Source organism: Manis javanica, chromosome 17 (assembly GCF_040802235.1).
Source record: "Manis javanica isolate MJ-LG chromosome 17, MJ_LKY, whole genome shotgun sequence".
Lineage (NCBI taxonomy): Eukaryota > Metazoa > Chordata > Mammalia > Pholidota > Manidae > Manis > Manis javanica.
The window spans coordinates 14,787,382-14,801,719 of record NC_133172.1 but is presented as its reverse complement, the minus strand read 5'-3'; the positions used below and the strand labels follow the sequence as shown (position 1 = coordinate 14,801,719).

The window sequence follows — 14,338 nt, the reverse complement described above, 5'->3', positions numbered from 1 at the left end:
CGGACCTGGCATTAACTGCTCTTCTCTTTCTCTCCTTCTCTCTGTCTCCCTCCCTCTTGCCATTCCACCCCTTGCCATCCTGTGTGCCATTTCACCGGCTCTCTTGCCTCCTCCCCGCCCTGTGTCTCTGGGCACCTTCCCCCTTACCTGGTCTCTCGGGGCCACTTCTGTCTCCCCTGCTCCCCGCCACTGTCCTGTTTCCCTGCTGTGCACATGGGGCGGCCCCTCTTGCCTACTCTGGGCCTGGCCTCCTCTGCTGTCCCTGCGCCCTCGAGCAGAAGCAGACAGGCAGCATGGACTCGGATGACTTCAGGGCTCTGCTTATCTCCACAGGATACAGCCTGGTATGCAGCCTCTGCCTCCCCTGCTGCTGTGCCTCCCCTCCTCCCGGCTCTCCGCCCCCCTCTCCTCCCCTCTCCTCCCTCCCTCCTCCTCCTCCTCTCTGTGCTGGCTCCCCCTCCTCCTCACCGCCTCCAGAACTTCCTGGTCCTCGGGGACACTCCTCCACCAGGGCAGTGCAGCCTTGCCTCCCCTCTGCTGCTGCATCTACTGGGCTGGGGTCCCTCCGATGACTCCCTGAGCCTCCCATCTCCTTTCCTGGAAGTTCCCAGAGAGAGGAGGTCAGGCCTCTGGCTCTCTCCCCCTTTTCTTTCTCTTTCTCTCTGTCTTTCTTCCCCACCCTCCAGAGCTCACTTGTGAGCCTTGGGCTGAGGAGCAGTAGACCTGTTTGACCCGTACCCCAGCTTCCCACTTCCCAAAGACATGGGAGGGGAGGAGCAGGCGGGCATGACCCCAGGCTGGGACTCATGAGGCAGAGGCCCCGAAGCCAAGACCCTTGGAGGCAGGCTGACAACAGGTGGCACGAGTGCCGGGGTCAGGCCCTGCTTCCCAGCGTGGTTCTACTGCACGAGCATCCACTGGGCCAGGCCTGGCTGCCTACACCACTCAAATGCTGCCTGTCCCTGCCCGGCTCCTGCCTCACAGGGCGATGCTGAGTTCAACCGCATTATGAGTGTGGTTGACCCCAACCACAGTGGCCTCGTGACCTTCCAAGCCTTCATTGACTTCATGTCGAGGGAGACCACTGACACGGACACGGCTGACCAGGTCATCGCCTCCTTCAAGGTCCTGGCAGGGGACAAGGTAAGCTTGGAGGCCCCTGGGGGCTGGTTGGGAGGGGCCCTTCCAGCCAGGACTGGGCGTGTGGGGCCGGGTGGGCCAGTGTGTGGGTGGGAGTGGCCCAGAGCCCTGCCCTGCCACCCCCAGAACTTCATCACAGCCGAGGAGCTGCGGAGAGAGCTGCCCCCTGACCAGGCCGAGTACTGCATCGCCCGCATGGCGCCATACCAGGGCGCTGATGCTGTACCTGGTGCCCTCGACTACAAGTCCTTCTCTACAGCTCTGTATGGCGAGAGCGACCTGTGAGGCCCCCACCAGAGAAGCCCTGAGCAAACACCCCCTCCCCACAGCCTCCCGGAGGGGCTGGGGAGCCCTTCTGCCTCCTGGTCCTGTTCCTCTTACTCTGTATCTATGCAAAGCACTCTGTCAGCCCTTTCCGGGGGTGGGGGGTGGGGGTGGGGCAGGGAGGGGCTGGGGCAGGCTCTCTCCTCCCTCTGTGTTGGTTGGCCGGGAGGTTCTCTTCCCCTCCCCTTGAATGGGGGAAGGGAGACCTTTGGGGTCAGTGCTTCTGGTCTGGTAAATATATATGATGTGTTGTTTTGTTTTGTTTTTTTAAACTATGTGGAGGGCACAGTGCATCCCCACAGCAAAAAGGTCCCCTTCAAGACCTAGGAATGTCCTCCACGCCCTGTCTCTTCCTTTGCCCCTGAGGTCCCTTCAAGGCCTCCCACATCCAGGCCAAAGCCCTATGTGCCTTGTCCAGGAACCACCTGGGCCTTCACTGGGCCCAGCAAAGGGCGCCACAGCCACCCAATAGGAAAGAGGACCTGCCCTGCTCCCTCGACCCCTCTCGGCTCCCCTCTTGGCAACTGCCAGATGAGGGGGTGCGGCCCAGTGCTCCCCTTTTGTGCAACAGAGGAGTGGGGTTGGGCATACCAGCCTCTCGCACCCCACCCCCAACCAGCCCCTGCCTTGCTTTGTCTGGACCTGTGTATCTCTCAGATTTTCTAAGGACCAAAAAAAAACTGATGGAAAAAAAAAAAAAAAAACCCTATAAAAAAAAAAGAAAAACTTTCAGAGGATTACTATTTACTTTATTAACTTACGGATTTATTATATAAATATATATTCACCTAGCAACATCTTTGCCGCCTCTTGCTCTCATAATGAAGACACGGCCGGTTTGCGCCCTCCTCCCAGCCCCCCTGGCTCTGTCGCCTGCCGGGCGGTGGTCTCCGGAGGCCTCCTGAGCTGGAGAGGGGCTGCTGGCCTGGCTGCCTGTTAGTCGATGGTTTGGCTCTCTTCCTCCCCACCTTTCGTTTCGTATTGTTTTGTTATTCTGTTTGATTTTTTTTTTTTTTTTTTGGTTTCTGGATAAACCACCCTTCCGGGGACAGGATAATAAAACATGTAATATTTTTAAGAAGGATTCCTAGTGTCTGCTCTTTTTCCCTCTCCTGTCTGTTCTGTGCTTCTTAGGAGAGCGATGACAGAACACCTCTCCCCAGAGCAAGGTGGGGCAGGGAGCACACGATCTGTTCCCCCGAGAACAGTGAGCCCTGCTGGGGACTCACTCTGGGCTAGGTACTGTTCTAAGCACAAAACATGGACTATTTGATGTAGTCTGCCCAAGAAAGGTGCTGTTACCACCCCGCTTACAGGTTAGAAGAGCAGAACACAAAGAGGTGCAGTGACTTGCCCAGCATACCCAACTAGGTGAGGCCAGAAATTGACTGCAGGCAGGCAGGCTCCCGAGGCCATTGTCTAAACCACTGCATAATGTCAAAAGCATGTCAGCCCCCATACCAGGCAGGGAGGTGGAAGGGTCTGAGGGAAGGTGGTTTCTGCTCATATCCCTCTCCTTGTGGAATAAACCCTGGTCCAGGCTGGCAGAGAGGAAGGCGTGGTTCCCAGCAGCTCTCCTGCCTTCAGCTGCGATGCCCCTATGCTGGGATCCTAGGAGAAGGTGGCCACCTCCATCCACTGAGCAAGAGAAGACAGTGGGCTTGAGGCAGGGGTCTCAAGACACCTGAATTCCTCACCCTGAGCCACTCTCTCCCTCTAGAAGGCTCACCTGTCTGTGGGTCAGACAGATGACCCCCGCATCCCCATCCAGGTGCTGGCTGCAGTGGCCTGTGCAGAGAGGGGCAGGTGAGCCCCCACCACGCCATTCCTCCTGCCCCACCCATGCCTGGGGCAGCACTCACGGAAGATGCGGGTGAGCTGGGCTGCACAGGACACGAAGCGCTCAAAGTCTACGTGCAGACGACTGTCCCGGTAGCGACTGGTGAGAGCCTGGGTCAGCTGGTTGTTCAGGTGGAAACCTGGGGGAGGCTGCCTCTGAGCCTGGGCTGCCCTGGAGTCCCACCTCAGCAGTGCACCCCATCCCAACTCCCAGGGGAGACAGACACTACGGGAGCTGTCCCCAGCTCTGCTGCATCTTGGCTGTGTGGCCATGGGCAGCTACCTTCACTTCTCTGGCCCTCAATTTCCTCTGTCAGTGACAGTCCTGACCCCATAAGGCTGTAGGAAGACGTTCTATGTACAGAACCGAGAATAGTATCAGGCACATAACTATAGGTAAGTGTTACCATCCCTTTAAATTCTGCAGAATTGCTGTTGACGGACACTGGAGAATATCTGCAGCAAGATATTTTGGCAGTTCCATATGGAGTCAGTTTCTTTATATGCCACATGGGAGGCAATTCTTAAAGTTTAGAACTCAACTCTGATGAGCAATCTCAACGGAGACTCTTAGAAGCCAAGAACAGTGGTTCCCCTCCCAGGTTACAGATACCCCCTTCCCCCAGCCTCCTGGGAACTCAGGGTTGCAGGGTAACTGTCCTCCGTCCCCGCGTGTCAGGATAAACATGGCTCTGAGGATAATATCATGGGCTGCACTCGCCTAAAGCCCATCTTCCACTCCCATTCTGTGTGTCCAATCCCTTAACAAATTCCTGTCCTGTGCCACCACATGGCTGTGCTGCCAGGAGCTGTTGAACAGCCTTGAGGAGGTTGGGGGCCTGCAGCCTCATCCTGGTGGTGGGAGTCACCCTCCCCTGCCCTTGGGATGGGAGTTGGGATGCTGAGCCCTGGGCAGTGGGAAACCCAGCGAGAGGCGGTGGAAGCATCTAGGAAAGGGGCCAGGGCCCCTCAGCTGTGCCTTCTGGAATTCCCATTGCCCTTGTGTGGAACTGTCGGCTTCCTCTGGCCACTCTGGTGGGCTCTTATGCCCTGGATGCTTACCTTGGGGTCCTACCTGGGGTCCCCCAGTACTTGAGGAATCCCTCACCTAGTCAGTAGGCCCTGGTGACTGTGACTCCTGGTCACCCCTCCCCAGGTGCCCCACTGCTCAGCTGCCTGGTTGGTGGTGCTTACAGGCCTCACCTCCTTTCCTCCCCCTCCTCTACTTGGACCTTGGGCTTTGTCTTGTCTGCCTTGCATATCATGTTCCCTCTGCCTGGAACACCTTGTCCTCACTTGACACGGAGCATGCCACTCATTGTACCCTCACTCCTCCAGGAAGCCCTTAGACACCCCAGCAACGCAGCACTGAGCACGTCCTCTGGCTCCCTCGGCTCCCTGTGCCTCCCATGTCCCCACCCTGAGCCCTCTGGGCCATCACTTGTCGATGGCTCTGGCTGCCCCTGGACTGGAAGCCATGGGAGGTCAGGGGAAGGTTTCTGGTCACTACTGAATCCCCAGCATCAACCAGCACAAGGATGGGAGCAGAGCAGGTGCTCAGGGAGCGTTGGTAGGGCAAAGAATGTGGTCGCTGATCCTGCGAGGCCCGACCCCAACACTACCCACCTGCTCTAGGGTCGCTGGAGCTTGCTTCCTGCTGGTCCCCTCCTTGGCGCTCCCTCCGTCGCACACAGCCAGCCTTTTCCTTACCTTGGCTGCAGCCCCACACACACCCTGGCAGGACTTGCCTCTTCCTCTTCCCTCTCATATACCATATTTGAAATTTTTAGCGCTGAAGACTTCATGAAGCCCCATGGGGCTCTACTGTCTTCCCCGACCAGTCTTTTCTCTCTGCCTCCCAACTGCCGCCTCCAGCCACACCAGACCCGTATCCTCATCTCCATCGCTGGGCCTCTCCCTCATGTCACACCAGCCTCCTTTAACCTAGTCCAACAGGTTGCACATTCCCAGCTCAGGACCCTTGCACTGGCTATTCCCTCTGGACTGCTCTTGCCTTATTGTCCCTAAGGCTCAGTCCCCCTCCTTCAGGTCTGCTCAAAGGTCACCTCGGGGAGGCCTTCCCTGACGCCCCATCTCAAACCACACCCCATGCCCAGAGTGCCCAGTGCCCTGCCTGCTTGTTTTCTCAGCCACAGTGCTTCGCCATCTGACCTAGATGTTCTTTCTGCTGGTTTGCTGTCTCACCACTAGCATGTCAGCTCCTCAAGAATTACCAGGTTTCTTCTGCCCAGAGCGACACCAGGCATGGACCAGGCAGCAATACTGAACAAACCGCACAAACCTTCCACCTTCCCCTTGTTCTCTGTTGCTTCTGTCTGGGACTTTCTCACTCTCTGGGCCTCATTTCCCAATCTTCTCTTGCTCCATCTCAACTTCATCTTGGGCTCTTTACTTGCATGTCCCTGGACATTGACCTCCCTTCTTGGGGTCGCCCTCTGGGCCTCAGACTGGGTCACAGTCTTGTCCCACCTCCCACCTCCCCATTCTCACCCTTAACTTTGCCCAGGGTGGGGGTGGGGGCCTGGGAGTCCTGTCTGAGCCCAGCGGCCTGCCTGTAAGGCTGGGGGTGGGGCACACTCAGAGGCACTTCTCAGCCTGGCTTGGGGCCCAGGAGAAGCACTGCTCTCTGGCTCTGTCCCAGGGTGTGGGCTTTGTGCCCCCATGCAAATGGAATGAGGTTGCTCTACCTGGAAAGACTCAGCCTTTGGCCCAGGCCGCAAGGGCATGACCTAATGGAAGTGCATCCCAGCACTAAGCCCTGTGGGCTTCATGCCACAGGCTCCTCCCAGCCACGCTGGTCACAAGCCATTTTACAGAGAGGGAAACAGAGGCACAAGGCCTCTCATGTGCCCATGGCCACCCAAGGAGTGAGTCAGTGGAGTTAGCATTCCAGCGCAAGCTGCCACAGTGCCCTTGGGGCCGGGGCCCCTCAGACACCAGCTCCCAGGCCTCCCTTACCTCTCCCTCCTAGGAAGGCCTCACTCCCTCCCGGGCCTATCTGTCCTCACACTCTCCTCCCCATACAGGCTTCTCCACATGTGTCCTCTTTCAGGGTCCTCCATCCCTGCCCAAGGTCTGGCAACAGACTAAGGTGTGGGTTTTGTGGATGGCTGCAGCTGAGTGGGCAGCCAGCCTCTAAGGGGTAGGACGGGGGGGCAGGTCTCATCTCCATGACCCCCAGGACCTCTGTCCACACCTGCTGCATTCAGTGCCAGCCTCAGCTCGTAGGAATTCATGGTTCCAGAGGCATCTTCATCAAACTTGTCAAATGTGGCCTGTGCAGGGAGGTTTACAGGTCAGTCCCATACCCCAGGCCCCTAAGTGCCCTGAAGAACAGGTGGGTTCCTCTCCCACCTCCTTTCCCTGGCTGTGTGCCCTGGGCAGACAATTTAACCACACTGGGCCTCTGTTTCCCAATCTGAAATGGGAATAAAACTAGGAGCCATTGTGAGAACATGTTGAGATTCTGTGCACAAAGGGCTTAGGACTCAAACAGTGACGTCACTCTGCTAGCATGGGGAGAAGCTGGACCATTTCCTCCTCACAGGGATTGGCATGGAATCACTACATGCTGTGGATAGACAAGCAAAGGGCCCTCAGTGGGCAGATCATGCTGCCAGAAAGGGAATAAACTGGGAGCTGGAATTCCAGTGCAGGACCCAAGTCTGTGCTCTGCATCCCTGAGTTATTTAGTGCCCCTACAGTGCCCACAGAGGAGTGAGTGGGGCAAGGACGCCCCAGCCGGATACCTCCAAGTTGGTGTGGTATGTCCAGTTCCCCCTTCTCTCCTGGGGCACCTATGCCCCTATTAGTAAAGGTCCCTGTCCCCCAAGAGGAAGTGGCCCGCCCAACCCCCCACCTTACCTGCCACTTCAGGAGGTGGCTCCAGAGCTGCTGGAAGTGGGGCAGCGCCAGGCTTCGCCCATGCTGGGGACAGAGCATCTGGTTAAAGGGAATGTCCCCAGAAGGGAAGCACAGGCCCCAACAGCCACCCTCCCTACTCAGGCCCTGCCCCTTCATATTACCCCAAAACACTGCAGCAGCTGCTCACAGGTCCTGAGCCCAATCTCTCTGGGGGTCTGGGCATGGGCCCTGGCTACAGGAAACAAACAAAAATGGAGCTTCCTGCATGCTGACCATCTGTAAGCGCTAGGGGTTATTGCCACCCCATCTATAGAAACCAAGGCATAGAGGGCCAAGTGGCTGCTGGTAACTAAAAGAACTGAAGTTTGAACCCAGGCAAGGGGGGTCCTTGTCTGTTCATAGCAGCTACACTCCAAGCCTCTCCCTTAGAGGAAGGGTGGCTTCTGAGTGGCCATGCTCTTGGCCTCCAGTCCTGCCACACGGGGGAAGATGCCACTCAGCGGAGTTCAGGGTTCCCATGAGCTGACTCCCAGCAGCATTATGGATCAACACAAGGGATGGGGCAGGGTGGGGGTGTGCTGGCTCTGTGAGGTCTGCTGATTCCCAACTCACCAGGCTCCAGGGCAATGCTTAGTAAGATTTGGAGCTGAGGGGCACTGAGTTCTTCCTTCTGGTCAAGGAGAAAGCCCACTGTGAGGCTATTTGCTCAGGCAGCCATTCAAAGTAGAGTTGGGGCCAGACCTAATAGCATGCTGGGTGGTGCTGGGGACACAGCAGAGGCTGAGAGAGCCCCAGGCCTGCCCTCTCTGAGCTCATGGTCCAGGGAGGGAGAGAGACCCGTCCCCCACATGAGGGCAGCAGTGAGGAAGCACTGGACTATGGGAGGCCACAGCTGGCAGGCGGCTGACCAGCCCGGAGGAGGGGCAGGAGAGCTCCCAGAAAAGATGGGCCTCAGCCAGGGCAGGCCTGGGAAGGGAGAGAAGGCAGTCCAGGCAGAGGTACAGACTGAGCAAAGGCCCTGGGGCAGGGAAGAGCTGTGAGCAGTTTGAGAGAAGAAAGTCACCATATTTAAATACATAGAGAAACTAAAGCAAAATGAGACATCCAGGATGAAGAAGGGACTCAAAGGTGTTGGGGAGGGGGGTTGGCTTAGCTTTCACCTCGCCTGCCAGCTCCTGAAACAGCTGCTCCAGCCCCAGCTCCATGGGATTGCAGGGGATCTGTGGGAGGGGCAGTTTAGTTATGGCCAAGAGGATGCCCACCCCGCCCCATCGTGCCCCCTCGCAGGGCAGCCCCATACCTGGAGGGCATGCAGGTCGGCGCTGATCACGTCATCGATCTCCCTGCAAATTGGAGAAGGGAAGTGGAGGAGGGGGCTGCTCAGCCTGCTGCTGGGACTGGGCAGGGTCTAGGCAGGATCCTGGGGTCCTGCGCTGATCCTCGCGGGGCTGGGGATTCAGGGGGCCCCGGGAAGCTGTCTGTGGGGCCCTGGCCGGTCTGGGGATCCCGGGATGGGGGTGGATCTGGGTGCCCGGGCTCACACGGCTGTGTGACGGCGCTCGGAGAAGACGCGCAGCGTAAAATCGGCCTCGTCGCCGGCGTTGGCGGCGCTGGGCACCACCAGGTAGTGGCCGGGTCGCAGGCGGCAGCGGCGGCTCACGTCGCGGCGGGCGCAGAAGGACGAGCGGTCGGCTCGCAGCAGGCCCGGCAGGAGCTCGCGACTGCGCGGAGAGTCCCACAGGCCCAGCAGCTGGGCGGCCGGGGCGGCAGCGGCATGATCACCACGCCCAAGCGCATCCCGCCCGCCCTCCGACCCACCGCACCGTCCCAGGGTGCCCCGTCGCCGCCCACTGGTCCATCCACCACCCAAGCGGTCCCCAGGCCCGACCCCCACACCCCCGCCCCGCGTCGGTTGCCGGAGCCCCTGGGGCTGGCCCGGGGGTTGGATGGTCTCTGGGATCTGGAGTCCCATCTGAGACCCACCTCCTCTGGGATCTGAAAGAAGGAAGCCGAGGGAGTCAGCCACCCCTCAGAGCCTCCTCTCTGTTCTCCACACCCCTCTCTCTCCTTTTTTAACATCCCACCCTTCATTCAGTCCCTGTCCCTGCCCCTCTGACCCATGCCGGACCCCTTTTTGCCTATGCCATCAAGGACCTCTGCTCCTTGGTCACCTCACTGGTCCTCAGGCCCCCTTTGACCCCTTTCTCTCCATTCATCCCACCCCACCCCCAGCCCTTATGACCCCCAGCCTCTTTCCTGCACCCCCAGCCCCTCAATCTCTCCCTGCCCCTCCTGATTCCCTCGGCTCTCTCTCCCATTCTGACCCTTGCCCACTGTCCTCTACCAACTGAGATCCCCCCTTGGCCCCCTGTGCCTTCATGCCTCCCTCACCCTGGAGGTCCCACCTGGAACACGTGGAAGCCCACAGTGAGGTAAGTGAGGCCCTTGGCCCTGAGGCGCCGCTGGTTGCGCTGCATGAGTGACAGGAGGACAGTGCACTTGGGGGTGTGGCCTCCCTGTGCAGGGCCCCTTGCCCCTACTGCCCCCCACCCCCCCCAGGGTCCCTCTTCTTCTTCAGCCTCTTCATCTGGCTCCAGCAGTGTCAGCCGGAACTGGGGGTTGGTCCAGAAGGTTCCTAGTAGAGGAGAAAAGAATGGGGTACCCAGCCCGCCTGGACCCCTTGCTTGCCTCTCAGGGTCCCCTCCAGTCTCACCAGCACCAGGCTGGCTCCCGCCAGAGTTGAAACCGCGCACCCAGCGGCCTTGGAAGGTGTGGACGTGCCAGCCGCCTCCAGCAGGGCTAGGGCCCAGCACCTCCGGGCTCAGTGAGCAGACCTGGACAGTGTTGAAGTGGCGGAGGAAGTCCTGCAGCTCCATCCTGTGCAGCAGCCAGTGGTCAGGCCCTGCCCCAGCCTCCTCCCCAGGGCCCCGACTCTCAAATATCTCAAGACCCCAGCCTGGCCCCTGAATCACAAATTACCCCCCCCAATATTGCCAAATACCCTTCAGTCCACCCAACAGTACCATGTCTCCAGAAAAGACCCCTAAGCCGCTAAGCCCTCCAGCTCCCCAAGATTTCTCTGTCTTCAGAAATGCCCAACAAATAGCCACGATCCATAAACTCCCCCCAAAATATTATCAAATTGCCTTCACTCCTCACATATCAAGACACTCAGACTCTCAATTATGAACAAGTATCCTTCAGCCCCTCAATATTGCCAAATCTCAATAAATGCCCCAGATGTCACCAAGCCTCCTTCAATTTCTCTAAATATTACTCATCCTCCTTCCACGCTCCAAAGATTACTGTGCCTCTAAATTCTCTTAAAGGTACTACTAATTCTTCCTCAACTCCCACAGATAGACCCCGACCCCAGCATTACCACCAATATGGACAGTTTCTGGCTATTAAGATGCATCCCCATGAACTTCTCCATGTCCCTTCAGGCAGAACTTGCCCCCCACCGCCCAGCCCCATTGGCCTGATGTCCCTCCCCGAGGCAGGGCTGAGACCCTCCCTTTCTCACCAGAACTCGCCATCCTCTTTTTTCACCAGCAGGGCATCTCGCCACTCGGTGGGGAGTGCATCCCAGCGTGGGCAGCTAAGGAGACTGGGGTGTGAGGGGTGGGAGGGTGGGGATGAGCCCCTCCCCCCAACCAAGATCCATCCATTCCACCTGTCACTCCAGGCCCCGGTCCACTCCACGCAGCCCCAGGGGTTCCGCAGCCGCAGCAGCCGCACTTTGGTGAAGCCCAGGGACACCTGAAAGTGGCATCACCAGTGAGGGTAGCACCAGGGCACTCCTGGCAGCCCACCTGGCAGGGAGCACTCACCTTGTGCGTGCCCGTGACTGAATATGCATGTCCCTTCACCAGCCCATCTTCTGTACGGTACTCACCCCGATCACTCTGGGCAGAGGACAAGGGACAGTAAGGCCATGGTGGAAGATAAGGGGATGGCCGCTCCTCTCTGCACCCCAACCTCCTGCCACCAATACAGGAGTCAAGCAGAGCACCCAGAATGGCACAGCGCTCCGAGAGGCCATGGGTGTTGGAGTGAAGTGAGAGGAAGGAGAAAGAGGGAGAGGGAGATGGAGACAACAGACAAAAATAGATGGAGAGGACAGAGACACAGAGACAAAGAAAGTTCAGAACAGAGAAGAGGCAGAGAAACAGAAAAGACAAAAAGAATCAGTGACTGAATAGAGGATTGAGTAAATGAATGAGTTAGACTGATTCAGTGAATGAATATGTGACTGGTCACAGGTGAACATAAGACTCAAGTAAGCCCATGAAAATCAATCCTGGGGCCTCTGAAATTCTCAGAAAGAGGCATTCTTTGTTTTAACCCAGCCCCCCGGTGGGGGAGGAGGAAACTGCTGCTGTGAGGGCCCCTTTTGTACCCATGAGGGGAAAGCCTACCTGGGAGCAAAGCTAACCCAGAACCAGGAATAGAAAAACACATTTGCAACATCCACTAAGCACCTGGATCCAGCTGTGCCTGAAGCTGAAGAAAGCAAATAAATTTCCTTTTGACTCATTTGAGTTTGATATGTGAGAGAGCATACGCCAACAGTGAAAGCAGAGAGGAGGAGGGCCCCGGTCGCCTCCCCACTCCAGCCCTGACTGGGCTGTCATCCTGGCAGGGGCCCCGTGGGAATCTGACCCTCTCACCAGGGCAGTAGCACCCACGAGGGACTCCTTGGCCAGGGCATGGCGCAGGACAGAGAAGAGGCCTGGGATGTTTTGCCTCAGGTAGAGCACCTCGCCCACGCCGCCTGTAAAGTCCACGAAAGCCTCATTCATGTGGCCGCCTCGCATCACCTCATAGGAGCCGTGGAGCCTGTGGGAGCAGGTCTGGGGTGGGGGTGTCTGAGGCACGGATGAGCATCTCAGGAAACACCCTGGGATCTGGGGGCCCCTGTCCCAGGATGTGGAGTCCCAGGGGCTATCCCCCCAAATTTGCAGACTCCTGAGGGGACTGTGGCACATTCTGGAAGCCCTTGGAAATGGACATGTGGTCCCTGGGCCACTAGGACTATATGGTTTGGGGACTGTAGCAGAGCTCTGTCAGAATTCTGAGTGTCCTGGGGGCTGTGTCTGAATCTCTGAGTCACTGGGAGATGTTTGCTTTGGGAGTAACCCCTATGGGGCTTGTCAAGGACTGTAGAGCCACAAAATGGGGAAAAACAAAGATTTTTGAGGGTCCCAGGGATTACATCCAACATTTTCAGGGTGTTTTGAGTTTCTCAATGGATCAGGAGAGATTCTCTGAGATTATAGATCCCCAAGGGGGTAAATCTTAGTTTTGGTGACTCCAGAGTTGATACATGAGATTCCAGGCTCCTTAAGAATGATGAGTGTTTGGTGGGTCTCTAGGAATGTTTTATGTGAAATGTTCATGGAGGGAGGTGTTTATGATTTGGAGGCCCTCAAAGGGATGGTGTGACATGAGGGTCCTGGGAACTGACTTGGTCTGGGACCCTTGGCAGGGTATCCAGAGGATCCCAGAATTTGGAGTGCTCCAGGGTCTTGTGACTTGGGGCCTGCTGGCTGGGACTTAAAGCTGCAGCTGGGGGTGTATGTTGGGATCCTTACTTGGCATAGGCCTTTTCTAGGAGTGGGGCCCAGAACTCATTCCTCTGATCCGAGCACACGAACATCAGCTTCCCCCCTTTCACAGGCAGCCTGTCGTCCACCACGACGTCCACCCAGTGGCCAAACTGCCAGAGCTGGTAAGAGAAGGGGCAGGGCCCAGGCTGGACTTCCAACCTCCAACCCTGCCTGGGCCCCATCTTCTGATCTGTAACCCTGCTGTACCAGCCCAAGAATTACAGCCCCAAGGGGACAACATCAACTGTGAAATTCATGCACCAGGAAGAAACAGGCATGAGCAGAGCAACCGAGCTATACCTGGAAGTGAAAGACTCCTGCGTAGCCATCGTGGAACCCCTGTCCAGGGGGGACCACTCGGTACAGGAGTTGGGGATACAGAGTGAGGGAGGCGGCGGCCGCAAGAAACCAACAGTTACCTGGAAGGAAAGGCTTCGATTGGGTGACGATGGAAGAAGAAGGGCTGAGGCACGGGGAGAGTCTGAAGGGGACCAGAGGGGCAGAGCTGTCAGGGTCCCGGCTGTAATTTGCCCGATCTGGGGGCTCACCCAGTCTCCCCTGACACACGTCTGTCCGGCTCATGTCCTTACAGATGAACTGGGGCTCAGCACAGAACTCCTGGGAGTGACAGGGGATTCTAGGCCTCAGCCAGGGAAAGAGGGAAGCAGTGACCAGGAGGTCAGAGGCCTGGGTGCCCCCTGCCCTCACTATGCCACCTTAATGAACACCTCCAACCCACAAGAGGCTTGTAAAGCCTGTGTATAGGCATTTGGCTTCCCTGGGTCTCCCAGCACCTACCCTCCCCCAGACCCAGGGGTCCAGGCCCCCAGCCCCTCCTCCCTCAGACCCAGGGGTCCAGCCTCCCAGCCCCTCCTCCCTTCTCCCTCAGACCCAGAGGTCCAGCCCCCCAGCCCTCAACCACACTTTACATGCGGCCTCAGCCATTCCACCCCGTTGGCCTTCTCTGAGTCCGGCCCCAGCTGGTCGTAGCCAAGAGCATCGGGGCCAGCAGGGAAGTAGGGATCACGGAACAGGATGCCCTCATTCAGGCAGGCTGCTCGGATTGTCTCATAGCTCTGGCCCCGAAAGGGCTTCGGGCCGCTGGTCCCAGGCTCAGCCTCCTCGCCCACCAGCTGGATGGTGATCCTCCTGCTGTCACACGCCATCGCCCATCGGGACTCTGGGCTCGCAGGTTGGCCCCAAGCCCTTTAACCTCCTGAGTCATGGGGGTGGGGCCTGCCCGCCGTCTGGGCCCAATAGGGGTCTTTAGGCAGTGAGGAATCTTCCCTCATTAATATTAATTGGTGGTTTGGGGTACTGGGGAGCAGGGACGCCTCTTCAGTGGTTTCCTCCCCAGGGTGTGGGGCCTTCAGTTGTGGCCATGGTAGCAGCTTAATGGGCTTGGCCAGCAGCAGGAGGAGCACTGAGGGAGGCCGGCTGAGGCTGTGGGAGTGCTGGGAAGGAGGTCAGTGGTAGGAGGGGGGCTGTTTCTGGGCACTTGTCCCTGTGTACCTCCCTCTGGGGCTGGGGAGGGAGCT

At 58.1% G+C, this 14,338-nt stretch overlaps 2 protein-coding genes across 9 annotated transcripts in view; one reads left to right on the top strand and one right to left on the bottom strand.

The window, feature by feature from the left end:
- ACTN4 (actinin alpha 4) overlaps positions 1-2,548 on the top strand; it is a 71,106-nt gene extending 68,558 nt beyond the window's left edge. For 3 of the 8 annotated variants that reach the window (XM_037021676.2, XM_017664323.3, XM_017664321.3), the window contains 3 exons: positions 279-344; positions 985-1,143; positions 1,267-2,548. In XM_037021676.2, the coding sequence (XP_036877571.1) occupies positions 279-344; positions 985-1,143; positions 1,267-1,425 (384 nt within the window). In that variant the 3' untranslated portion in view covers positions 1,426-2,548. Of the gene's footprint in view, positions 1-278; positions 345-984 lie in introns of all 8 variants that reach the window. The other 5 variants (XM_073226021.1, XM_017664322.3, XM_073226019.1 and 2 more) reach the window with 3 other exon arrangements.
- On the bottom strand, positions 2,411-14,124 carry CAPN12 (calpain 12). The gene is made up of 21 exons (XM_037021675.2): positions 13,730-14,124; positions 13,349-13,418; positions 13,101-13,219; positions 12,786-12,919; positions 11,862-12,030; positions 11,022-11,096; positions 10,865-10,950; positions 10,715-10,789; positions 9,902-10,065; positions 9,594-9,823; positions 9,172-9,183; positions 8,730-8,938; positions 8,489-8,531; positions 8,349-8,408; positions 7,801-7,858; positions 7,350-7,420; positions 7,189-7,251; positions 6,521-6,599; positions 3,327-3,443; positions 3,194-3,252; positions 2,411-3,102 (listed from the first exon to the last, which is right to left on the bottom strand). Exons 1-21 carry the CDS (start codon positions 13,964-13,966, stop codon positions 3,076-3,078), a joined length of 2,157 nt encoding a protein of 718 aa, XP_036877570.2. The 5' UTR covers positions 13,967-14,124; the 3' UTR covers positions 2,411-3,075.
- Between the last annotated feature and the right edge of the window lie 214 nt (positions 14,125-14,338).